This window comes from Eretmochelys imbricata, chromosome 1, assembly GCF_965152235.1.
Source record: "Eretmochelys imbricata isolate rEreImb1 chromosome 1, rEreImb1.hap1, whole genome shotgun sequence".
NCBI lineage: Eukaryota > Metazoa > Chordata > Testudines > Cheloniidae > Eretmochelys > Eretmochelys imbricata.
Window position 1 is genome coordinate 8,526,753 of NC_135572.1, and position 25,300 is coordinate 8,552,052.

At 45.0% G+C, this 25,300-nt stretch overlaps 1 protein-coding gene across 4 annotated transcripts in view; it reads right to left on the reverse strand.

Moving 5' to 3' along the window:
- Positions 1 to 24,962, reverse strand: part of STIM1 (stromal interaction molecule 1) — a 196,070-nt gene extending 171,108 nt beyond the window's left edge. For 2 of the 4 annotated variants that reach the window (XM_077824248.1, XM_077824002.1), the window contains exons 1-2: positions 24,850 to 24,962; positions 22,509 to 24,171 (exon numbers count right to left, since the gene is read on the reverse strand). In XM_077824248.1, the coding sequence (XP_077680374.1) occupies positions 22,509 to 22,617 (109 nt within the window). In that variant the 5' untranslated portion in view covers positions 22,618 to 24,171; positions 24,850 to 24,962. The other 2 variants (XM_077824160.1, XM_077824083.1) reach the window with 2 other exon arrangements.
- Between the last annotated feature and the right edge of the window lie 338 nt (positions 24,963 to 25,300).

Below are 25,300 nucleotides of genomic sequence, written 5' to 3' on the forward strand. Positions count from 1 at the left end.
ACTGGTGATTAATATTGTGAATCCTATGTGTTAACACTACATAAGGAATTATGGATATTTAATTTTATGCTTTACAGTCTGTGATCAAACAAAGGGAGAAACAAGTTTCTCTCTCATACAGGAGGGAATATCACAGCTGCCTACCTGTCTCTAATGAAATTAAGTAAAACCAAAAACAATGGAAGCCCCATTTAAAATTCAAATCAGCAGGGGATAAGCAGAGCACAAGAAAGAAAACAGTAACATGAGGTCATCCTGCTCTTGAAACAAGGTCACTGAATTTTGGAAGATATAAGCAGAGACAGAAGCCATATTTGGCATCCATCACTAGACAGACACAAGGGAACAGTTCTCTTGCAAGCAGCTGAAGGACGCATCCTTCTCCAAGGCAGGGCAGAGGTGCTGAAGTCTCTGGTAACTGAATATAGGTGAGAAACCTATTTAAGCAAAGATCTTTCACCTAGGAAGACAAGGGAAGCCAGCATCTTGTACTTCTGTGGAAGGTCCTGACTGAAGGAATGTTAGCCGTGGCTGGGAAGAAGTCAGACTGGTGAGAGAAATCATCTTGAACAAAGCCTGTACTTTGCTAGATTAAGTTTTAGACATGTGTTTTCACTTTTCATTTGCTTGTAACCATCTCTACTTTTATTTTTTACTTGGCATCACTTGACCTATGTCCTATTGTTAATAAATTTGTTTTATTTTACTATGAACCAACTCAGTTCATATGTTTGAAGATCAGAATATATTTACCCCAATTAAGCTACAAAGCACAATACAGTTTCTCTCTCTCTAAGGGAGTAACAAAGCTTATTATTTCTCTGAGCTACCCAAGAGAGGACGGGACAATTCAGGACACACCATTTGGGGAAACTCGGGACCCGGCATGCGCTGGTGTCACCTTGCTGGTTGTAACCAAGGCTGATGGAAGCCTTAATGGGGCTGTAGCCAGACTGCTGGAGTCAGAGCTGCTGAACCAGGGCTATCTAGCACACAGACACTCAGGTGTGACCTGCATGCTTGGTAGGTTGGCTGTGAGCATCCCAGGTTGGGATTTACAGCAGCAAAGCATTGTAAGGCACCTAGGGTTGCAGGGCAAGTGGTGACAACTCCTTACTGGTCTGGAAACAGTGATACATACACACACACCCCTCTTTATCTTTATGTTAGAGAAGACAAGGTCAAAAAATGTGCCTTCCACAAGTGGTGAGTTCTGTGTTGGTCCTTAGCTCCTATGGGAGTTCATTCCACAGTCTTGAAGAGCGAGAGCTCAGGTCATTCCTTAAACTGGTTTATATACGACAGAATATCACACAGCCGAACCTTACTCCTAAAGCTAGAAAAATGTACTACAAAGAACAATTGTACACTGGTAGGGAGCTGGACTTGATCATATAACAGTTCATGGCCTAGAGGAAGGTCTTGTGTAGAAGATAGACTCAGGACACCTGGATTCAATTACTAGCTCTGGACAAGTCATTTAGTCTTTCAGTGCCTCAGTTCCGCATCTGTACAATGGGAAAAATAGCCCTGCCCTACCTCAGAGGTGTTGTGAAGATATATACATTACAAACTACAGCAGAACCTCAGAGTTACGAACACCAGAGTTATGAACTGACTGGTCAACCACACACCTCATGTGGAACCAGAAGTATGCAATCAGGCAGCAGCAGAGATAGACAGACAAAAAGCAAATACAGTACAGTATTGTATTAAATGTAAACTACTAAATAAATAAAAGGGAAGTTTAAAAAGATTTGACAAGGAAAGGAAACTATTTCTGTGCTGGTTTCATTTAAACTAAGATGGTTAAAAACAGTATTTTTCTTCTGCATAGTAAAGTTTCAAAGTTGTATTAAGTCGATGTTTATTTGTAACCTTTTGAAAGAACCATAACATTTTGTTCAGAGGTACAAACGTTTCAGAGTTCTGAACAACCTCCATTCCAGAGGTGTTCGTAACTCGGAGGTTCTACTGTATGAGGTGCTCAGATACCGTAGTTATGGAAGCCGTAAGTAGAGCGGAGCACATATTTTGGACAAAGTTTATTCACCAAAAAAATGCTGCTTCAGGCCAGCTAAAACTATTCACAAATTTCACACAAATTCCCTGAAGAGTTTTGGGCAAAAAAAGGGCTAGATTCACAAGGGGGCTTCGGCACCGCTCACAAACCTTGTGCTGGTGCTGCTCGACTTATACCCAACTGCCCAGTAGCTGGGTTGGAGCACTGGAGCAGGGACTATGAACCCAGGTCGCCCTCCCCTTTAGGTGAGTACCCTAACCACAGGCTACAGCTCTCAATCTGTCCTGTTGAAGCTGTTGCACTTTGTATAAATTATTAAATATTCACTGGCACAGGGACTTGAGCCGTTAGGCTCCACACCCCAAGCAAGTGCCCTAACCATCAGGCTAGAGAGTGAGTCGGTGAGTCTTTCACTCACACTCTCTCTATGACAGGTTTCAGAGTAACAGCCGTGTTAGTCTGTATTAGCAAAAAGAAAAGGAGTACTTGTGGCACCTTAGAGACTAACCAATTTATTTGAGCATAAGCTTTCGTGAACTACAGCTGTAGTACAGCACAAGTACTCCTTTTCTTTTTACTTTCTCTATGACTATTCAAGTATTTTATACAAACTGGAACAGCTTCAACAGGAGAAATGAAGAGATCCTTTGCTTGCATTTAAAAAAAAAAAAAAAAAAGTTAAAAGTGGCCTGAAACTAAACGTTTCATTTGACCCAAACCAAAATTTTTATCCACTTTTTGATTTGGCAAAAATTCAGAACTATCTGGGGTTTGGTTCAGGTCCGATTTTTTTTTTATTTTTTTTTTTCAGAACTGTCAGCAGACTGAAAAATCAGTTATTCACCCTGCCCTAGCTATAAATACGTAAGATAGATAGATATTACTTCCCTACCCACGAGGATTTTTGTGAAGGTAAGTCCCTAAATACTTGTGAAGGGCTCAGACACTACGATTATGAGGATGATATAAATATCTAAATGGATTCCAGTTCTCAAAACATCATTTCTACAGTTCTCAAAACATCATTGGCTCCAGGATAAATCCTTTTTCATTTCTGAATAAGCCAAAGACTGCGCTGTCCATTCAGGTTTCCTTGCAAGCTGGAACAGGCTCCTCACATTTTCAGATAGGATTCTTAAAAATGCTCTAAGGAAGTAGTAATGGTCTCTTTCGTAATGTGTTCAATAGACGTTGTCAAAACTGTAATGACAGTATCAATTCTACGGAGGGTCAAGTCACATTAAATAAGTGAAGTCGAGAGCATTTTACCAGGTAGGTCATCTGATTTAACCTTGAAGCAGTGGGCATTACCCAGTACTGTCAGCACTTCTGCCTTGGCAAACAGACTAAGGGTCAAACAACAGAGGACTTTTCCCAACCACTCATTCTACTTTTCACTAAAATTCTCCCATGTTATCCAATCAAATGCCATTAGCATTTGCAGCTCATACCGCTCATGAAGGTGCCTGTCAGGCAAGCGATTTAACATTGCCGGAATGACTGAAGCCATAAGCAGAAGGTACAACATCAGAAATCCTTGCTGATCTAAAAGAGCACCAACTAAAAGTAGCTTTCAATACTTTCTCATTTATTATACAAGTTTCCTCAGAATAGTGGCAGAGAAGAGGATGCAATAATTATTACACAGAGCTCCAGCAAGAAGTCAGAGTTCCCATCAGGCTGGCTTGGGAACAGAATGATCACACCCATGTATATGGCCACCAGCCTGTATTTTTTAATTTGATTCCCATCCATCAGCCAAGCAGTGACAATGGGGCTGAATGAAATCTTTCCATCACTTTACATCTTGTACTAGCTTAATGGATTCATTTATCTTTAATCCTTTTTGTTCTCTGTAATTCTTCACCATATCTATCCAATGCATCCTCAGTCTTCCTCTATTTGCAGTCCCTTGCACTCTGCTATGTACCTCCATGCATAGTATCCTTTCCGGTCCATTCTTGAAACATCTCTCTTTAATCTTCTGTAACATTTTTATTTCTTGTCCTACTGGTTTTCTTATTACATCATATTTTATTTTCTGCAGTCTTAAATCTCTCAGTACTCCCCTCAGCCAGTTCATTTCTGAACTCAGTCTCCTATGTTCATCAGCTTTCCTCACACACCAACGTTCCAACCCGTACAGCAGTATCAGCATGACAACTGTCCCAGAGACACAGATTTTCATTTTTAATCAAAATGTCTTTAACCTTCCAGATCCTACAGAATTTTCCAAATGCAACAGAGACTACAGAGTCTTTTTTATGTTACCTTCAAATGCCCATTCTTCAATTCTGGTCCTTCAATATACAAAAACTTTTCCACTTGTTCTAGTTCTGTCTCTGACTTTCATCTTTGCGTTTTCCTCTTGTCTTCCAGTTGCCATAGTTGTGACTTTGTGATGATCTTCAGCCCTAATGTTCTGCTTTCCGGGTTTATCTTTTCAGTTATTTTTTGTAACTCCTTCTTAACATCCAATCTTGATTTAAAAATGGTCACTAACAGAGAATCTGCAAGAAGCCTTTGTAAAAATTGTTACAATGATTAATTACTTTCACTGTGAAATTTTTTTAGCTTATTTCCAGTCTGAATTTGTCTCGCTTCAACTTCCAGTTATTGGATCATGTCACAAGTTTCTCTGCTAGACTGAAGAGCCAGTTATTAAATATTTGTTCCCTTGTAGGTACTTTTAAACTGGAATCAAGTCACCCCTTAACCTTCTCTTTCAGCTCCTTGAGTCTGTCACTATAGGGCATGTTTTCTGATCCTTTCATCCTTCTTGCAGTTTTTCTTTGAACCCTTCGCAATTTATCAACATTCTTCTTGAATTGTAGACACCAGAAATGGACACAGTACTCCAGGGGCAGTTGCACCAGTGCGAGACACAAAGGTAAAATAACCTGTCCACTCCTTTTCAAGATTTCACTGTTGATGCATCCAGGGATCACTTAATCCTTTTGGCCACAGGGTCACACCAGGAGCTCATGTTCAGCTGATTATCCACCATGACTTTCAAATCTTTTTCCGAGTCAGAGTTCGGCACCCTGTAAATATGGCCTACATTCTTTGTTCCTAGATTTACATGTTTACATTTAGCTGTATTAAAACATGTTTGCTTGTTTGTTTGTACCCCGTTTATGCGAGCCATACATTCTCAAGACTTGCCATAACCCTTTCTTCCAAATGCTATCAGAAGCCTGTCTGGTCTATAAAGTTGTTTTAGCAAGTTCAGTTGTGTTCAGACAAAGCAACAAGTATAAAACAACCTGGCAACGGCCCCACTGAAAACAGTGGCACCTCCTAGATTATGTCATTGTAAGACCAGAGGATCTAAGAGATGTCCAAATCACCCATGTCATGAGAGGCGCTGATGATTGCTGGACTGACCACCGCCTGGTGATGTCAGTCACATCAATCAGGATTGCACCGAAGTATAGAAAGCAACCCAAATCACACAGACAGCAATACAACATACAAAGACTTCAATCCTCAGTGCACCAAGAGACTTCTAAACAATCCTCAGTGAAAAACTGACCATATGCACACCTGGAAATAACAACACAAGTGTCGAAAAAGACTGGGAAGCCTTAAAACAGACCATACATGAGGCTTGCGAGGAATCCATCAGCCTTGCTACCCGCCACCATCAAGACAGGATTGACTACAACAACATTGAGTTTACAGCCCTTTGGGACCAGAAGAGAAAAGCTTTCTGCAACTGGCAAAACTCAACCACTATCCAGTCAGAAGCAGAGCTCTTTCCATCAGCTCAAAACTGAAGTTCAAAGGAGGATCAGAGAAATCAAAACCAAATGGTGGGAGGACAAAGCAAAAGAAATCCAAACATTCGCTGACAGACATGATATGTGGAGCTTTTGTTGTGAGACAAGGACCCTGTACGGACCAAGCTCACGTGGCCTCACACCTCTGAGCTCTGAAGATGGTAGCGCCCTTCTTAAAGATAACACATCCATCAAAGAGTGCTGGAAGGAACACGACCAAAAGCTTCTATATCGAGAATCAACTGTGACGGATGAAACCATTGACTCCATCCCTCAGTACCCAATCTGGGAAACTCTTGCCAAACCACCAACACCTGAGGAGGTCCACAAAGCAATTAAACAAATGAAGAACAATAAAGCTCCAGGTCCTGATGGCATACCAGATGAAGTACTGAAAGTGGAGGGAGAAACACTGACTAACAAGCTTCATTTGGTGCTCCTCAAAACCTGGTGCACTGAAGAAATCTCTGCTGTTTTACGTAATGCTAACATTGTCACCATTTTCAAAAAGGGAGACAGGACTGACTGTGGCAATTATTGAGGTATTGCCCTCATCGCTGGAAAGATCCCTGCTAGAATCTTACTGAATCGCCTGCTCCCTCTTGCAGAGAAAGTACTTCCAGAGTCCCAGTGTGGCTTCAGACCATGACGAGGCACCACCGACATGATTTTTGCAGCCAGGCAGATCCAGGAAAAATGTCAAGGAAAACACCAGGAGCTGTATACAGCCTTTATCAATCTGACCAAAGCCTTTGATTCCGTCAATCGTGAGGCTCTGTGGAAAATCATGTCAAAGTCTGGCTGCCCAGGCAAATTTATCACCATTGTAAGACTCCTCCATGACCAGATGACTGCCTCCATCCTGTGCAGTGGCTCTAACTCTCAGCCCTTTGTCATCCGAACTGGTGTAAAACAAGGTTGTGTACTGGCACCCACCCTTTTCTCCATTTTCTTAGCAGCTATGAAAACACTAACCCACGACCGTCTACCACAGGGAATTGGCATCCAATATCGGACTGACCGCCGCCACCTTTTCAACCTTTCTCATCTCCGTGCCAGAACTAAAGTAATATTGGCAACAGTAGCCAAACTCCAGTATGCAGATGATTGTGCTGTCGTTGCACACTCAAAGGAGGATCTACAAAGAGTCCTTAATTGCTTCTCTGAAGCTTACAAAAAGCCTAGGGCTAACTCTGAACATCAGCAAAACAAAATTCTCCACCCGGCAGTCCCCAGTCAATCATCAGACCCAGCAGGGAAGATCTACACTGACAAAGAAGAACTGGAAATGTAGAGTACTTTGCCTCTCTTGGCAGCCATCTCTCACAGACTGCAGACATAGATGTCGAGATTGAGCACAGAATCCACTGCGCCTGTCTTGCCTGTGGCAGATTATCTGGCCAGGTGTTTAACAATCACAACATCAGAACACATACTAGACTTTTAGTTTAATCCCAACTCTCCTCTACGGCTGTGAGACTTGGGTGACCTACAGAAAACACCTGAAAAACCTGGAACGTCAGCACCAGCACTTTCTTCGGAAGATCCTCAATATAAAGTGGGAGGATTGTTGCACTAATGTCGACATCCTCTAAGGTGCCACTAGTCCTCCTTTTCTTTTTGCGAATACAGACTAACACGGCTGCTACTCTGAAATCTTCAGTGTTGAAACCCTGATTATCCAGCACTAGCTGAGGTGGAGCAGGCACTGTGTGCACATGCCTGATGTGCACTTACCAAAACAACTGCTGTATGCCCAACCTCACCGAACAAGAAAGGAAACGGGGAGGCCAAAAGAAACGCTTTAAAGACACCCTCAAGATAAACATCAAGAGATGTGGCATCGACACCACACACTGGGAGACAGCAGCCCAGGATAGGGATAACTGGTGAAGACTTGTCAGAGAGGGAACGTCCACTTTTGAGGAAAATCCACATGCCCTGGTCGCAGAAAAACACCAGAAAAGAAAGGAAAGACAACTGCCACGCAGCAATCGTGACCCAACCCTGTCTTCCAACACCACCTGCAACATCTGCCAACAACCCTGTGGCTCAAAGATTGGACTCCTCAGTCACCAAAGAACCAATGAAAAATAAAACATATGAGGTATCTCAAGGGGTTGCCGATGATGTACTTGCCTGTCTTATCACAAATAACTGATCTATTTTACTTCATCCTGGTTTAAATCCAGCCTGTTCCTCTGCAATGCCGTTTCCACGTACTTCTTCCTTCTTCATGCTCCTCTGCAACATCTTGGTGAATATGTTTCCTGGAATACTCAATAAGCTGATTCCTCTCTATTTATTCTTATCCTTTTTTAATAAATCGGTACTATTATTGCTTTCCCCCATTCGCTCAGCACTCACTGTTCCTTGTAAATCTTGTTAAACAACTTGTGCATCAACTTTACTGTGTTTACTTTGCCTGTTTGCAACAGCTGTGCAGTTACATTGTCACCTCCTGGCACATTTTCCTCTTTCAAAACTTTCTATCAAGAGCTTTACTACTTCTAAGAATTCCCACATCTGCTTTCCGTTGTTTGTATTTGGAAGCTTCTCCAAGACCATTGCACCTATTGTGTTCTGCACACTGTACAGCTCTTCAAAATATTCTTTCCATTTTCGTTGCTTGATCCTGTCAATTACTTTGCCCGTGCTTGTCTTTCACTGTTGATATCTTCAACTCACATGTCCCACTCGGTTCTCTAATCTTGCAATACTCAGTTCTCTTATCTGTGCCATTTCTCTTCACAAATTCTTTTGCTTCTTTACATTATTCACTAATCCAGGTGTTTGTCTCTCTTCGCTTTCCGCTTTATCTCAAGGGCCTGTGTATTCTACAGTAAACTGAATCTACATTTTGCAGCAAGATTCCTGGATTGTATGGCACCCTCGTGTGACAGATGAAGTTCTCCAGCAGCTTCATTTAAATATGGGGGGGTTAATTGAATAGAAAAATGAACCAGTTCAGTAATACTTCAGCTAGTCTGGTTTTATATTAACTCAATGTACTTTATTCCCACATTTTCAATATGCCAAAGATTTTTCCATTGACAATTCATAGCTGCATCTTAGGCATTGTCTACACTGGCAGCTTTCTGCGGTATAACTCTCGAGGTGTACACAGGGCCAAGCCACTTAGTTTACAGAAACTGTGCAGTTGCAGCACTGTAAAAAAACCACCCTGACGAGAGGCATACAGCATTCTGCACCGGGACTACAGCTCCGTGGTGCCAGCGTAGACACCTGGTCAATTACAGTCCTGGAATTGGCCTCTGGGAGGTGTCCGACAATGCCTGTTCTCGCCTCTCTGGTCATCGGTTTGAACTCTACTCCCTGCCCTCAGGTGAACAACCGTGAACCCCACCCCATAGAGTCCTTGGGAATTTTGAAAGTCCCCTTCCTGTTTGCTCGGTGACGCAAGCAGTGGTCTCAGCACATCTTTCCAGGTGGCAATGCCTGCTCCATGCACCAGGCGATCCCCCGCTTGGAGCAGTGCCAAGCTGCTGGACCTCATCAGCATTTGGGGAGGGGAGGCTGTCCAGGCCCAGCTGTGCTCCAGCCATAGGAATTATACCTACGGACAGATTTCACGATGCATGACAGAAAGGGGCCATGACCGGGACACACTGCAGGGTCAAAGTGAAGGAGCTGCAGAATGCCTACCACAAGACACGGGAGGCAAACCGCCGCTCCTGTGCTGTGCCCACGAGCTGCCAGTTTTACAAAGAGCTGGACGCATTACTCGGTGGCGACCCCACCTCCATTGCGAAGGCCACCGTGGATACTTCAGTGGCTCGCGTGCCAGTCGACAGTGGACTGAGCCTGGAAGGGAAATCTTGGACAAGGATGTGGAGGGGAAGGGGGACCCAGAGGCATAGGATGACTCTGAGGTCAAAGATGCATGCAGCCAGGAGCTCTTCTCAACCCCGGAGGTTAGCCAGTCACTATCGGAGCTTGGCAAAGTGCAAACTGGAGAGGAGGCCCCAGAGTCTGTGCTACTTCCTACCCAGTCTCTCAAGCGGGTCTCTCGGGTCCCTCCAGCCCGTGCAGGTATTCCGCTGCTGGCAGCTCCAGCTCCCACTCTGTGTCAGACTCACGCTGGCCTGGGCTACAGCCGGGCCCCTCAAGGTCCTCTGGGTACTCAGCGGCTGGCAGTCCTGGTCGCCACAGGCCTTCCTCCCGGTCAGGTTCCTCCTGGCCCAGGGCCTCCCCTGGGTCAGCAGCAGGATCGCGAGGGAGCAGCCAGCAGCCTGTGTCTGTCTCCCTCCCTGGTGCTCTCCTCACTGGGCAAAGGGCCCCGCCCTTTGTACTTCCTGTCCCACCCCTCCCCTTCCGGGGATTGGCGTAAGCTTGGTCTGGCCCCGCCCACTCAGGCTGAGAGGGTGGCTCTTTACCCTCTGGTTCGGAGGGAAGCCACCCTGACTCCCTAAACCCTCCCTTGATTCCCTGCTCACCCTCAGCAGCGAGATATCTTCCATAATGAACATAGCCTGTGGAAAATGTGAGGACAGGAATGATTATAAGGCCCCCCCTACAATGCTGGCTTTCCCCAAGAGCCACGTGCCGAGTACAGTCCTGGAACACTGACTGCCACTGCCCCTGCAGTTACTCACAAATGTGGGGGTCTTGTGGCTCAAGTGTCCTTGCCTGGGGTCAGCCAGTTAGTGACAGGAATGTGAATAGTGGCTGTATTTTAAATCACTGAATCAGTGGTCTGTGTGTTGCAAACAACACTGCTTCTGTAAAATGTTATGTTTTAGCTTCACAGAGAGGACCTTGGGAGCCCAACCTCCCTCTTTGTTATCGCCGGCTGAACAGGTGCGCAGAATTAGAAAGCAGCCATGAAGAACTAAAGAGGACTTGCTGCGTCATGTCACGATGCACTCCGTGGCCGAAAAACAAGAATTGAAGGAGCGGTGGAACAGCGAGAAGAGGGACCAAAAGGAGAACACGGCGCGCCAGAACAAAGCCATGAAGAGGCTCAAACATTATGGAGCACCAAGCAGACACGCTCCAGGCATTACCAATAATGCAAACCGAGCAGCTCCGCACTGCCCTCCCCTGCAGCCGCTGTCACAAAACTCTTTCACATGCGCCCCCCCCAGACACCGCCGACACACTCTTATCAACCTCCTGGCTCCAGTCTGTACCTGCTGCATTCGTCACAGTCCAGCCCTGTGGACTCCCACTACCCACTGCACTAAACACCCGTCCCTCCGCAGCCCTGCTGAAGTCCAGTACCCGCTGCACTGTACTGCAAAGGACACGGCTGCATATGATACCTGGACATACACAAATCTTTAACCGTCCCGGGACCCCACCTCCTCCTGGGACCCTCCCTGCCCGCATCCCCCACAGTGCTGATGTGTTTTTTTTGTTTGTCTCTCTCCTCCAGTTGTTTTTTAATAATTGTTTTGGTTTGAAAGCAATCTTTATTCCATTACTGAAAGCAAACAGAGCCCTATAAAGCAACAGGCAATTTTCTTAAACCTTCACAGTGCATCACCTGCACCAATCACAATCGCCTCCTAGCATTACAAGCATTGCACTCCCGAAAATAGCAACAAATATTAGCAGAAAGAATGAGGAGTATTTGTGGCACCTTAGAGACTAACAAATTTATCTGAGCATAAGCTTTCGTGGGCTAAAGCCCACTTCATCAGATACATGCAGTGGAAAATACAGTAGGAAGATTTTTTTATACACATACACACAGAGAACATGAAAAAATGGGGGTTACCATATCAACTCTTATTGAGACCAATCGATTAAGGTGGGCTATTATCAGCAGGAGAAAAAATAAAAAAAATAAAAAGTTTTGTAGTGATAATCAGGATGGCCCATTTCAAACAGTTGACAAGAAGGTGTGAGTAACAGTAGGGGGAAAATTAGCATGGTGAAATAGTTTTTAGTTAGTGTAACGACTCATCCACTCCCAGTCTTTATTCAAGCGTCTGATGAAGTGGGCTTTATAGCTCACGAAAGCTTATGCTCTAATAAATTTGTTAGTCTCTAAGGTGCCACAAGTACTCCTCGATCTTTCTGCTGATACAGACTAATACTGCTACCACTCTTAAACAAATACTAGTGACTTTCAGCTTCAAATTGCTACCTCAAGGCATCCCTCATCCTTATGGCCCCGTGCTACGCCCCTCTAATAGCCCTGGTCTCTGGCTGTTCAAATTCAACCTCCAGGCGCTGAGCCCCAGCGGTCCAGCCCTGAGTAAAGCTTTCACCCTTGCCTTCACAAATATTATGGAGCGTACAGCATGCGGCTATAAGCATAGGAATATTGTCATCGGCCACGGCCAGCCTCCCATATAGGCAGTGCCAGGGGGCATTTAAATGGCCAAAAGCACACTCAACAGTCATTCTGCACTTGCTCAACCTGTTGTTGAACGGCTCTTTGCTGCTGTCAAGGTTCCCCGTGTATGGCTTCATAAGCCACAGCATTAAGGGATAGACAAGATCTCCCAGGATCACAATGGGCATTTCGACTTCCCCTATAATGATCTTCTGGTCTGGGAAGCAAGTGTTGGCTTGCAGCTTCCTGAACATGCCAGTGTTCCAAAAGATGCATGTGTCATGCACCTTTCTGGACCAGCCTGCTTTAATGTCCATGAAACACCCATGGTGATCCACAAGTGCCTGGAGAACCATAGAGAAATAACCCTTCCGATTAATGTACTCGGTGGCTAGGTGGTCTGGTGCCAGAATTGGAATATGCGTGCCATCTATCACCCCTCCGCAGTTAGGGAAGCCCATTTGTGCAAAGCCATCCACAATGTCACGCACATTGCCCAGAGTCACGGTCTTTCGGAGCAGGATGCGATTAATGGCCCTGCACGCTTCTGTCAACGAGTCCAACGGTTGACTTTCCCACTCCGAACTGGTTAGCGACTGATACCGGTAGCAGTCTGGAGTAGCTAGCTTCCACAGTGCAATCACCACACACTTCTAGAACAGGGCAGCTCTCATTCTCATGTCCTGGCAATGCAGGGCTGGGACGAGCTCATCACACAGTCCCATGAATGCGGCTTTCCTCATCCGAAAGTTTGTTTCCCAAGCCCAAAAGCAGCATTCCACTGTAGTACCTCCATGAATGCCACAAGCAATCTCATGTCGTAGCTACTACACTTGGCAAGATCAATGTTGAACTCCTCTTGCCTTTGTAGTTTAAGGAATAACTCCACTGCCACTCATGACGTGCTAGTAAGAGCGAGCAGCATACTGGTCAACAGTTTGGGATCCATTCCTGCAGACCAAAGAGGCAGAGTGTGCAGAACACAAACCACTGAAAGATGGTGCCAAATGCAGACGGAAACACAGGGATTGCAATGCATCATGGGGCATTGGGACAGGACGCAAGATGCCCCGCGACCCCCTCTGCCTTCCCACAACTCTTAGCAGCAGAAGAGGAAGAGATGCTCTGTGGGATAGCTGCCCAGAGTGCACCACCACGAATACCAATAAAAGTGCCGCAAGTGTGAACATGTTATTGCACAGGCAGCTGACAGTGTGAACACACAACAGCGGTTTCCCTTCAGAACTCTCTGAGCAGCAATGTAACTGCCAGCAATGTAATGCCAGTGTAGATATACCCTTACAAGCTACTGGGGAGAAGCTGGAGGTTGTGGCAGCTGGGCAGGGAAAAGAGGGGCTTCTGGCATCAGAGAAGGTGGGGGGGGACAGTTCAGAATTGTGGAACAACATATTGGGTGGATGTTTCTGAAAAAATTGCATTTGTTTCATCTGGAGAAGGGGAGACTTGGAGGAGGGGGGCCACATAACTTTTTATGTACTTAAAAAAATGTTGTTACAAGGAGAAGAGTGAAAAATTGTTCTCCTTAATCCCTGAGGATACAACAGAAGCGAAGGGCTTAAATTGCAACAAAGGAGGTTTAGGTTGGACATTAGGAAAAACTTCCTGTCAGGGTGGTTAAGCGCTGGAATAAATTGCCTAGGGAGGTTGTGGAATCTCCATCACTGAAGGCTTTTAAGAATAGGTTAGACAAACCCCTGTCAAGAGGTCTAGTTCTTACCTAGTCCTGTCTTGAGTGCAAGTGACTGGACTAGATGATCTCTCAAGGTGCCTTCCAGTCCTACACTTTTATGATTCTGCTAATATGATCAAACAGTTAGCAATGTTGATATTTAAATTAGCATCTTTAGGTTTTAGAGTCAATGAACCATTCAGATGTTCACAACTTTCTGAAGTATTGCTTCAGACTGTCTGCACACGCACAGTTCGCAGTGGTTTACACTCCATTAATGTTTTCAAGGCTTTCTTTGTAACCATAAGAGAACTAGAAACAAGTTTTCTTTTTAAATCAAAGATTATGGAGCACAATTTATCAGCTACAGAGGGATTCACCAGAAAACTCAGCACCACAGAATCACAAAATATGCAGGGCACTGACTATGATGATTTTACTATAACATGCAAGTGGCAAGGATCAAAAACTTTTCTTTCGGATCCCCAAAGACTGAGTCAAAACTTATATTCACCTACCCTTGTTCACAGGGAACTGAGGGAAATAACAGTTATTTTGTTATAGACTAGATACTTCTGAATTTTACATGGCACTTAGATTCCAAGGGAAAAGGGGCCTTAGACATATCTAGGATAAACAGTTCTCGACCAGTGCTTTAGAAACATGAAGTTGTCCCAACAACATGCTTTCAAGCTGCTCCTCTGGCATCCTATTCATTTTGATTGTGTGTATTCTGGTAGCACTTGGGAGCTCCAGTCAAGAATTAAGGCCTCATTGTGCTACTTCCTCGACAGACAAGCAATAAAGATGACTGTCCCTACCTGCAAAGAGCTTATGGTCCAGGGGTCAGACAAGACAACAGGAGGACAAAATAGACAAATGGGATGAGAGAATGAAGTAACAAAACAAAGTTAAGCAGAAAAATAGAAGTCTCAGGTCACTATTTGCCTAACCAATAGATAGAGCAGCAAATTGTTCCAGGAGCTTGAAAACAACAGTTAAGTGGAGCCACACAAAAAGAGTGCTTAGGATTTCTAGTATGAGAAAGTGTAGTTAATGCTTTAAGGGAGCTCCTATTAAAGCACATTCCCATAACACTCCTGGAGTTGGGGAAATAAGGGAGGACTTTTTTTAATGGATTTTCTTCCATTTACCCTCAAATGCAGTGGAGTGCAACTTGTACAGAGGACAAAACATCAAGTAACTGTTATGGTGTGGAAGCAGCCAAGGAGCAAAACCCCCCAGCCCAGGACAAAAGCATTTATCCTACTGCAACTTAATCAAGCACTGGGACCTTTCCTTTCATCACATCCCTGCCAGAGGGAGAGTACTTTACAACTCTGGTCAAGTGATTTCCAGGCCACAGCCAGCAAGTTTTCAAGGAAATGTAGAGAAATGTAAGAAGGGTTTCTTCAGGTATGTTGGCAACAAGAAAAAAGCCAAGGAAAGTATGGGCCCCTTAATGAATGAGGGAGGCAACCTAGTGACAGAGGATGTGGAAAAAGCTAATGTACTCAATGCTTTTTTTGCCTCTGTCTTCACGAACAAGGTCAGCTCCCAGACTGCTGCGCTGGGCATCACAACATGGGGAAGAGATGGCTAGCCCTCTGTGGAGAAAGAGGTGGTTAGGGACTATTTAGAAAAGCTGGACGTGCACAAGTCCATGGGGCCGGACGAGTTGCATCCGAGAGTGCTAAAGGAACTGGCGGCTGTGATTGCAGAGCCATTGGCCATTATCTTTGAAAACTCGTGGCGAACGGGGGAAGTCCCGGATGACTGGAAAAAGGCTAATGTAGTGCCAATCTTTAAAAAAGGGAAGGAGGAGGATCCTGGGAACTACAGGCCAGTCAGCCTCACCTCAGTCCCTGGAAAAATCATGGAGCAGGTCCTCAAAGAATCAATCCTGAAGCACTTATATGAGAGGAAAGTGATCATGAACAGTCAGCATGGATTCACCAAGGGAAGGTCATGCCTGACTAATCTAATCGAGTGGATGTATTGTTTCTTGACTTTAGCAAAGCTTTTGACACGGTCTCCCACAGTGTTCTTGTCAGCAAGTTAAAGAAGTATGGGCTGGATGAATGCACTATAAGGTGGGTAGAAAGTTGGCTAGACTGTCAGGCTCAACGGGTAGTGATCAATGGCTCCATGTCTAGTTGGCAGCCGGTGTCAAGTGGAGTGCCCCAGGGGTCGGTCCTGGGGCCGGTTTTGTTCAATATCTTCATAAATGATCTGGAGGATGGTGTGGATTGCACTCTCAGCAAATTTGCGGATGATACTAAACTGGGAGGAGTGGTAGATACGCTGGAGGGCAGGGATAGGATACAGAGGGACCTAGACAAATTGGAGGATTGGGCCAAAAGAAATCTGATGAGGTTCAATAAGGATAAGTGCAGGGTCCTGGACTTAGGACGGAAGAACCCAATGCACAGCTACAGACTAGGGACCGAATGGCTAGGCAGCAGTTCTGCGGAAAAGGACCTAGGGGTGACAGTGGACGAGAAGCTGGATATGAGCCAGCAGTGTGCCCTTGTTGCCAAGAAGGCCAATGGCATTTTGGGATGTTTAAGTAGGGGCATAGCGAGCAGATCGAGGGACGTGATCGTCCCCCTCTATTCAACATTGGTGAGGCCTCATCTGGAGTACTGTGTCCAGTTTTGGGCCCCACACTACAAGAAGGATGTGGATAAATTGGAGAGAGTCCAGCAAAGGGCAACAAAAATGATTAGGGGTCTGGAACACATGACTTATGAGGAGAGGCTGAGGGAACTGGGATTGTTTAGTCTGCAGAAGAGAAGAATGAGGGGGGATTTGAGAGCTGCTTTCAACTACCTGAGAGGTAGTTCCAGAGAGGATGGTTCTAGACTATTCTCAGTGGTGGAAGAGGACAGGACAAGGAGCGATGGTCTCAAGTTGTAGTGGGGGAGGTTTTGGTTGGATATTAGGAAAAACTTTTTCACTAGGAGGACGGTGAAATACTAGAATGCGTTACCTAGTGTGGAAGTATAACACTGTATAAGTATAGCATTGTATAAGGGGATATGCTGGATACATTGTATATGAGAGGGCATGCCAAAACATGTTACAAAGTATCTGAGGGAGCACATGTAGGGACAGTTAGCTTTTGAATGGAGAAGCAATTAAGATAGAGCCAGCACGTCTAAGAAGCAGGCATCAGAATGGAAGGTGTGAAGGGCAATTAGTTAAGTTAACTGAAAGCTGTTAAAGGAGATTGTTAAGGGTGGCAGGTAATTAAAGATACGTGACTGGTCTCAGGGATCTCGAAGGGTGGTGACTAAAATCTTTTTTCTGTAACTTCTCTGTAACTTGTTCTCCAAAAACTGTACAAATTAAGAGACACAAGCCCCACTTGGGGGGCTCACATCTAAATGTATTAGCAGAGCAGCTTTGCTAATAAAACAGTGGTCTGATAAATTGCGAGTCTGAGTCAAACTTTGACACTAGGGAGGTGGTAGAATCTCCTTCCTTAAAAGTTTTTAAGGTCAGGCTTGACAAAGCCCTGGCTGGGATGATTTAATTGGGGATTGGTCCTGCTTTGAGCAGGGGGTTGGACTAGATGACCTCCTGAGGTCCCTTCCAACCCTGATATTCTATGATTCTATGAAATGGGGGAAGCAAACTAAGTCAGCAACTGCAGTTTAGCTACTCAGTTAGTGCAAGAACTACTAGAAGCTATACTTTCTGAATGCTATCTACCACAGCTGTTATCCAGAGAGTATCACAACAATAATGTTAACAGGGGAAAGGATCTTTACTTTATCTGGGCCATGCCATAAGGAGGAACAAACTGATTCCCTACATACAAGGCATCCCACCAAGGTCCGGCATTTCTCCCAGCAGGAACAGGAAGGCATAGCCTTTTCCTTACAAATAGTACGGACACAAGTCAGAATAAGACACAGGAAAGCAGATGCGCAGACACCTGTTACGAACATGGAGACAGAAACAGGAGATGAATTTAAGTCAAAGTGAACAGGCTGCCCACTTTTCATTGCTGGTAATTTGAAGACGATACAAAAAAAAAATCGGTGGATGGGTAAACAATCACTCAGATGGCTTGGTAAAACAGACTCATCTGAACTAGAGTTCTGATCAGACTGAACCTTTAGGCCTGACCCAGACCTAAGTCCACCCTGACCCAACCAGGTCACATCATTTTTCAAACCAACTCCAAACCTTCCCCCTCCTCCCTGAATATGAGTTGCCATGGGGTCAGCAGGGTAGCATACACTGGCAGCTGCACACACACTGCTCCTGCCATTCGCTGCTCCCTGCTGCACTACATATGTGCAGTGGCATACTTGCCCCATACCATGCACCCATGCAGCGGGGAGGCAATGGACAGGAGGAGCAGGGCATACAGCTGTCAGCCACTGCCATGCAGACCCCAAGGGCAGGAGAAGGAGAGCTGACCTGATCTGCCCTGATGTTGAGAGGGTCTTGTTCTTTTCCCACCCAACCCAGACCCGACGCTCGTAGTCCGGGTCCCACTCAGATTCAGGTCAGGTCACAGGGCTCTAATCTGAACAAAAAGACATTTCAATACAACCAAATGCAAGGTCATATGTCTTGGAACAAAGAATGCAGGTCACCCTTCCGAGATGGGGGACTGTATCCTGGAATGCAGGAACACTGAAAAGGATTTAGGAGTAAAGGTACAGAACCAGTTAAACATGAATTCCCAGTGCAATGCTATAGCTAAGAGGGTAAATGCAATATTTGAATGTATAAGCAGGGGAATATCAAGTATGAGTAGGGAGATATTACCTCTTTATACTGTATTAGCGAGATCATTACGGGAATACTGTGTCCAGTTCTGGTGTCCACACTTCATAAAGAATATTGAAAAATTAGAAAGTGTTCAGAAAAGAGCTACAAGAATGATATGAAGTCTAGGAAGTATGTCTTACAGTGAGAGACTTAAGAAGCTCAATCTATTCAGTTTATCCAAGAGAAGAATTAGAGGAGACTTGATTATGTTCTACAAGTACCTACATGGGGAAGAGATTTCTGATAGTACAGCACTTTAAAACTTAGCAGATAAAGGCATAACAAAATCCAATGGCTGGAAGCTGAAGCCAGACAAATTCAGACTAGAAATAAGATGAGAATTTGACCATGAAGGTAATTAACCATTAAAACAATTGACCTAGAGATGTTTGAACTCTTTAAATCAAGACTGGATGTCTTAATGAAGCTTCTGTTCCAGCTCAAACAGAAATTATGAGCTTGATGCAGAGATTACTAGGTGAGGGTGTTTGGCCTTCATTATGCAGGAAGTCAGACTGGAGATGATCATATTGGTCCCTTCCTGCCTTAAAAAAAAAAAAAAAAAAAAATCAACTATATAGTACCGCCAACTCATTTCCTCATAAGTGACCAGACAACTAGCCTCTCCAGCACTACCAACTGTAGCTAGACTTGAACCAGACACCTAGATGTGAAAAGGCTAATCATTATCTCATTTTTCAAAGAGAACAGATGCCCATGAAGATAATTGTGTACAAGCTGAACACAGTCTGAAGCGCGGTTTTCCGAGAGGCTAATCAATTACACTTCACACACACAATTACCAGTTCTAAACTCAGGGCTAAACTGCCTAGAAATCACAAACATACACATATATCCAGTATAAAGCATGTAATTTACCAGTGTGTGCAAATGAATCTACACCTCTGAAAGCAGAAAGAGCCTAATCAGCAACTACTGTTCCAACTTCCACACCTCTGCTTCCTGAGTAAACTGCTTTTCTGCTGCTTCTGAGAATCTCATCACCTTCTACAGAGATGACAAGTGACCACCGCAATCAGTTTTTGTAAATATTAAAAACAAGCCACATTAAAGAAAGCCAATTGTGCTTCACTTCAAAACCTAGTAGTCCTAGATTGTTTGCATCTATTTAATGATAACAGTAATGTATAGTCATGCATCCAACTAAAAGGATTCATACTGACTGTTCCTAGAGGACTGCATGAGGCAGAAAGTGATATGTGGTGTATGAGGGCCTTCTGCACTTAAATACAAGTAGTAACTACGACAACTAAAAAGCAAATCTTAAAGAGCCTTTTTGCTATGGGCCTTCTGAACCGAGTGTGGCGTCCACAATAAAACCTTCAACGATTATCCAACAAAGGAACACACACAGAGTAAAAAGAAAAGGAGTACTTGTGGCACCTTAGAGACTAACCAATTTATTTGAGCATAAGCTTTCGTGAGCTACAGCTCACTTCATCGGATGCATTCAGTTCCGATGAAGTGAGCTATAGCTCACGAAAGCTTATGCTCAAATAAATTGGTTAGTCTCTAAGGTGCCACAAGTACTCCTTTTCTTTTTGCTAATACAGAGTAACACGGCTGCTACTCAAACACACAGAGTAGTTAAAGGCCATGAATTACTGGCCTCAGGAGTGAATACCTCTGTTATGCATCAACATGTGTCTATGCAGTCCAGTCAGACCTCGTTTATCTCTATGCTGGTTTCTGGACTGTAATCACTATGGTACTCTTTCTAGGTGCCACACATATTAATCTGAAGTTATTTTTATCCAAAAAAACAAATGGAAATTGTATATTGACTAGACGTGAACAGACAGGAGTACATACAGTGAATAGGAATCCCTTACAAGGGAAAGCCTGCCTGCAGGTAATCTATACCAGAGACTGAGTACCTCACACAGTTCTCCTCTACCGCACTGCAATTGACTGCTTCTCATTTAGAGATAAAAACAAGTCAGAAACTGAATCACCAGGGCTGCCGCATTTCTGCGAGGCCTTCAAAAACTATCCCACTTGAAGGCTCATTGGAGGCACAAACCCTGTTTCAAAAGGACTGCCGAGATCCTGTTTCCTTGTCAGAGCAGGCTGGATGTGAAGTTGCTTTAAACCTAAAACCATGAAGCATCTCATACACAGAATGCAAGAATGAAAGCCAGTCTTTCAAAAAGATTTGGAACATATCAACTAGTTATGCCATTGACTAACATAAGGGAAAAATTCATGTGAATCAGCATTACACTGTCAACGTGGAACTCAGTATTATCACTGCTCAGAGAGGACGTACCAGGTTCATGCTCTCTCTCTCACCTCAGGACTCAAGAGTTTGCCACTGTTAGTAACAGCCAGTTTTAAAACCAAGTAAAATTATTGATTACTAACACAAGTGAAATGTACCATAACAGTATTAAAATTAACACACACACTACTCAGCACTCATAAATCAGCCATTCCTCCGTTTATTCCAGAGACCCTGATCTTCACTCCTTAACTGATGAAGCATTACTTATTTGGAAATCTGCATTCATGAGTTTTCTGATCAGGTTCAAACCATTTCTGAATGCAATTAATGCTTTTGGGTACCTCCAGCTATAGGAGCCACCCAGATGCTGACGACACTGCTGGATGGGACACTTTCAAGAGAGAAGTTATGTTTGGGCTGTTAAAAGCTGCCTGCACCCAACCTGAGAGCATTTTTGCAACAATTTTTTCTGCTACGTAAATCAACTATATTTTTGTCTCCCAGTGCTCATAGGGTACTCTTCTATTTTCTTGTGTGCACATTTGAATTCAGTGCTGGTAAAACGTGCAGGACTGGCAGCCCTGACTACTGGAGGCCACTGTTTATCCACAGATAGCGACAGTAAAAGCAGCAACAGCAAACAAATTTCTCTACTAGACCTCAATCCTGACATACAGGGACAATCACTAGGAGTCGAGGTATATCAGTCCAAAAATGACCTATTCAAACCTTCACTCCTCTACTGAGACGATCAAGCTGTCAGCAAAGGAGTCAAGTGCTTATGCAAGGCCAACATTTGCCTACTGGGAACCAGTGAGACAGACAGATTTCGGGATGGGCTGGGGGGGAACAGGACTAGACAGCAAGAAATTCAGCTATCATACTTTCATTCTCTCTCTCCCTGCCAAGACGTGATCAAATGCTTATTTCCCCGAGAATGTCACTAGGGCAATAGTGAAAAAAATATTTTTAGACTCGTGATTTTTGTATGCGAAGTATGCAATTTCTCCTTTTTATCTTTCCCCCTTATATTTTGGGACAGTGCTCTTTGCATTCTTTGGAGAGGTGGCTTTAAAAAAAAAGAGAACCAAAAACTACATTAAATCTGAAATCTCCCAAACGGATGAAGTCAGTATCCACAACAAACAGTGAAATAATCTGCAGTTGGTGAATAGTTGGCATCTGTTTTGAAATAAAGAGATTGCCGTTTAGTCATCTTAAACCTCTCTGAAAGCAATGGGTTTCAGACTAAGTGCCATGTGCCATCCTGACTCCCTGACACATCAATTCAATCTAACTCATGAGCAAGATTCTCAAAACTGTTGAGCATTTTTCTACCAACAGTGCATCTCATTTATTACAGGGTCTACACTATCCTGACATGTTATATCTTCTTGAGGACGTCCCTTACTGAAGAAGCTGCAAACTTTAATTTAACATTCTAAGTTTCATCATGTGACAAACCAATCCCTTGCAACGTATGTAAAATTTAAAGCATCATGAACTAAAACTGATTAGTTCTTTGACAGAAGATAATCAAAGCTAACAGCATATAGGCCCTACCTGTGACTACCAACAGGTTTCACAGAGCAGTAAGTTTGCTCTAATGTTTTCCTCATCGCTGGGAAGGAGGGGAAATAAAAACACCATTTCTGAAGCCTTTTCCTTACCTGCAATTGCAGTTTCATCCAAATGGGTACCTGGGGGCCTCTCCCCCTGTCCTTGGTGCAGAAGAAAACCACACAGGATCCACACTGCTACTCTTGACCACACATCCATTTCTGTATAATATTACAGCCTTTATCCCTTTGTATGTCAGCTCTTCCTCAGCATCAGTCCCCAATGGATATGTTCAAGTTTCTTAGTTCACTCTGCACCTTTATATCCCAAAATGGTGTACGAAGTAAAGTGTCTGATATCCCAGGAGCGGTGCCTGATTAATTCCAAAGACTACAGAAGTAAAGGATGGAGATATTTTGAGGTTCTTTTCCCACCCTCCAGCATAAACTGAAATTTTGCCCTAGGTCTATGCTTTCTCCCAAAAACCAGCCTCACAATTAAATTTATCTCCAAATAAAACAGATTTTAATTAGCCTCCCTCACCCTGAAGAAAGTTCACTCAAGTCTTGTATTTTTAAAGACTAGTCAAGATTAAAAATACCGAACATTTTTGGTACTAAAGTTCAAAAAAAAATTTTTTTTTGCATGAATGATTTTCCAGCAGTCTCTGTGGCTCAAAATGCTGCAACATCCACGGTTTAACCATTCACAGGCAACACACTTGCAGATTCCAAACTGTTTAGCAAGACTAAAATAATCCAGACTTGTTTGAAAGGATTATTTTTTGGTCAACTAAATGTCCGTGCATGTGACAACTTAAAGCTTTAATTTAAATTTCAAACAACGTGCATTTTAATCAGATACCTTTCAAGAGCCAGATATTTGCAAAGACACTAACGCACATTCTTTTAGAGACGCAAAGAAGAATTTTTAAAAACGCAGAATGAAATAAAGTGTTAAAAAGCCCCAGATGCCACAATCCTCTATTACAATACAAAATATAAAAAAAATGCCAAACAGGGACACCTTATTCAGCTGGAGACTAACAGACCTGGACTCTGCCAGGTACCAGGTAACCTATCCCTTTCTTTGCTTCTTGCTAGCACTCCCTTAAAAAAAAAAAAGTGGTAGAACACCCATTGTCCGATCCTCTGTTCCCACCTCAGCAGCACAACCCTGCAGTAGTTTTACCACTGGAAACAGGTTAGCCTTGTCTGCTGCCTCCCAGGGTTAGTATCTTTACCCAAGGCAGGTTTCTCAGTTTAATCCGAAAAGCCTCTAAACCATTTAATCCAAATTTTGGTTTTCACTCAGTTTTGATCAAGATTTCTTTTTATGCACTTCAGCAAATCTCAGTTTATCTTTGGGATTTCCAGGTTAGTTTATCAGCAACTCTTCTCTGACTCAAAACATTGGCCAGAATCTCTCTTTGTTTGGCCCAATTTATTTCCAGCACAGCTCTCTTTCAAGACTTGAGTGATGATCTATCCCAGGTCTGTTGGATAGGACAGGCTACTTTAGGAATTTTTTTTTCCTTTTATCCCAGTTTAAATCAACAGCATCTGTTCAATCGTGGATTTTCCCAAGAGAGTATGTCCGAGCAGAACATAAGAAATCCCAGCAGCATTCAGAACACCTCTCACTCGTCAGACCTAGTGCCTATCAACTCCAGGCTTCTCCCGGGACAGTCTGCTCATCCAGTAGGCCTGGCCTCTCCAAGGATTAGTCCTCCTTGCTCCTGGGGCAGCTCTCACGCAGCAGGCCTGGGGTGTCCTGGAACAGGTTCAGATTGTTAATGCTGGTTCTAGTCCCTCTGCTCAGAACCTCCCCCGCCACACCGCTAACAATTCCTCCCAGGCTAGCCCTTCCCCCACATACCAGTGGTCTCAGCAAGGCCAACTCTTAACCCCTTTCCCCCCTCAGCAATAGTCTCACCCACACTAACTAACCTCCCCCTATCCCCTCAGCAATGGTTTCCCCCAGACTAAACCCTTAACCTCTCCCCCTTCCCCCCCCTGCAATGGTCTCACCCACAGTAACCCTTAACCTCCCCTCCCCTCCAGCAATGGTCTCACCCAGGCTAACCCTTGACCCTTCCACCCCCCTCAGCAATGGTCTCACCCAGGCTAACCCTTGACCCTTCCCCCCCTCCAGCAATGGTCTCACCCAGGCTAACCCTTGACCCCTGTTTCTTGAGCAATGGTTTCCCCCAGGGCTAGCCCTTCCCCGCACGAATGGTCTCACCCAGGCCAGCCCTTGACCCTTAGCAATGGTTTCTCCCGGGCCAGGCCAGGCCAGCCTTCCCCCCTCCCACCCCTCCGCAATGGTCTCTCCCGGGCAGCCCTCTCAGCACCAGACTCGCCGTCGCTCCCCGCGCGCCCGGTAGTTTCTCCCGAGGCCCCTCCCCCGGCAGGTGTCTCCCCTCCGGGCGGAGCCCCGGTGGCCGGTTACCCCGCTGTCGCGGCCCAGCTGCGGAGCCGGCTGAAGCGCTGCCGCCGCTGCCGCCGCACGCTCGGACACTGACAGCGGAGGCGCCAACCGCCGCGCCGCCGCACGGGGCGGGGCAGGAACCAGGAGAGGCCCCGCCCCTTTCCCGCTGGCAGCCAATAGGCTACGGCCGCCTGACCCCGCCCCCCGGCGGGCGCCGCGCTGCCCCGCAGCGGCCTCTGGCGGCAAAGGGCGGGAGCTGCAGGCGGCGGCTCAGAGCGGGGCGGCAGAGCGCGCGAGCTAAGCAGGCTCCGGCGGGGCCGGCGCTTGGAAGGGAGACAGCGGCGGTCCCGAGGGGGGCCCCGACGGGGTGGCTAGGCTGGGGGTTGCTGGGAGACCGTGCGCCCCGCAGCCCGGCCACGGGAGGCTGCCATGTGTGCATGTCTCCTGGAGACCCCCAGGGAGCAGGGGGCCC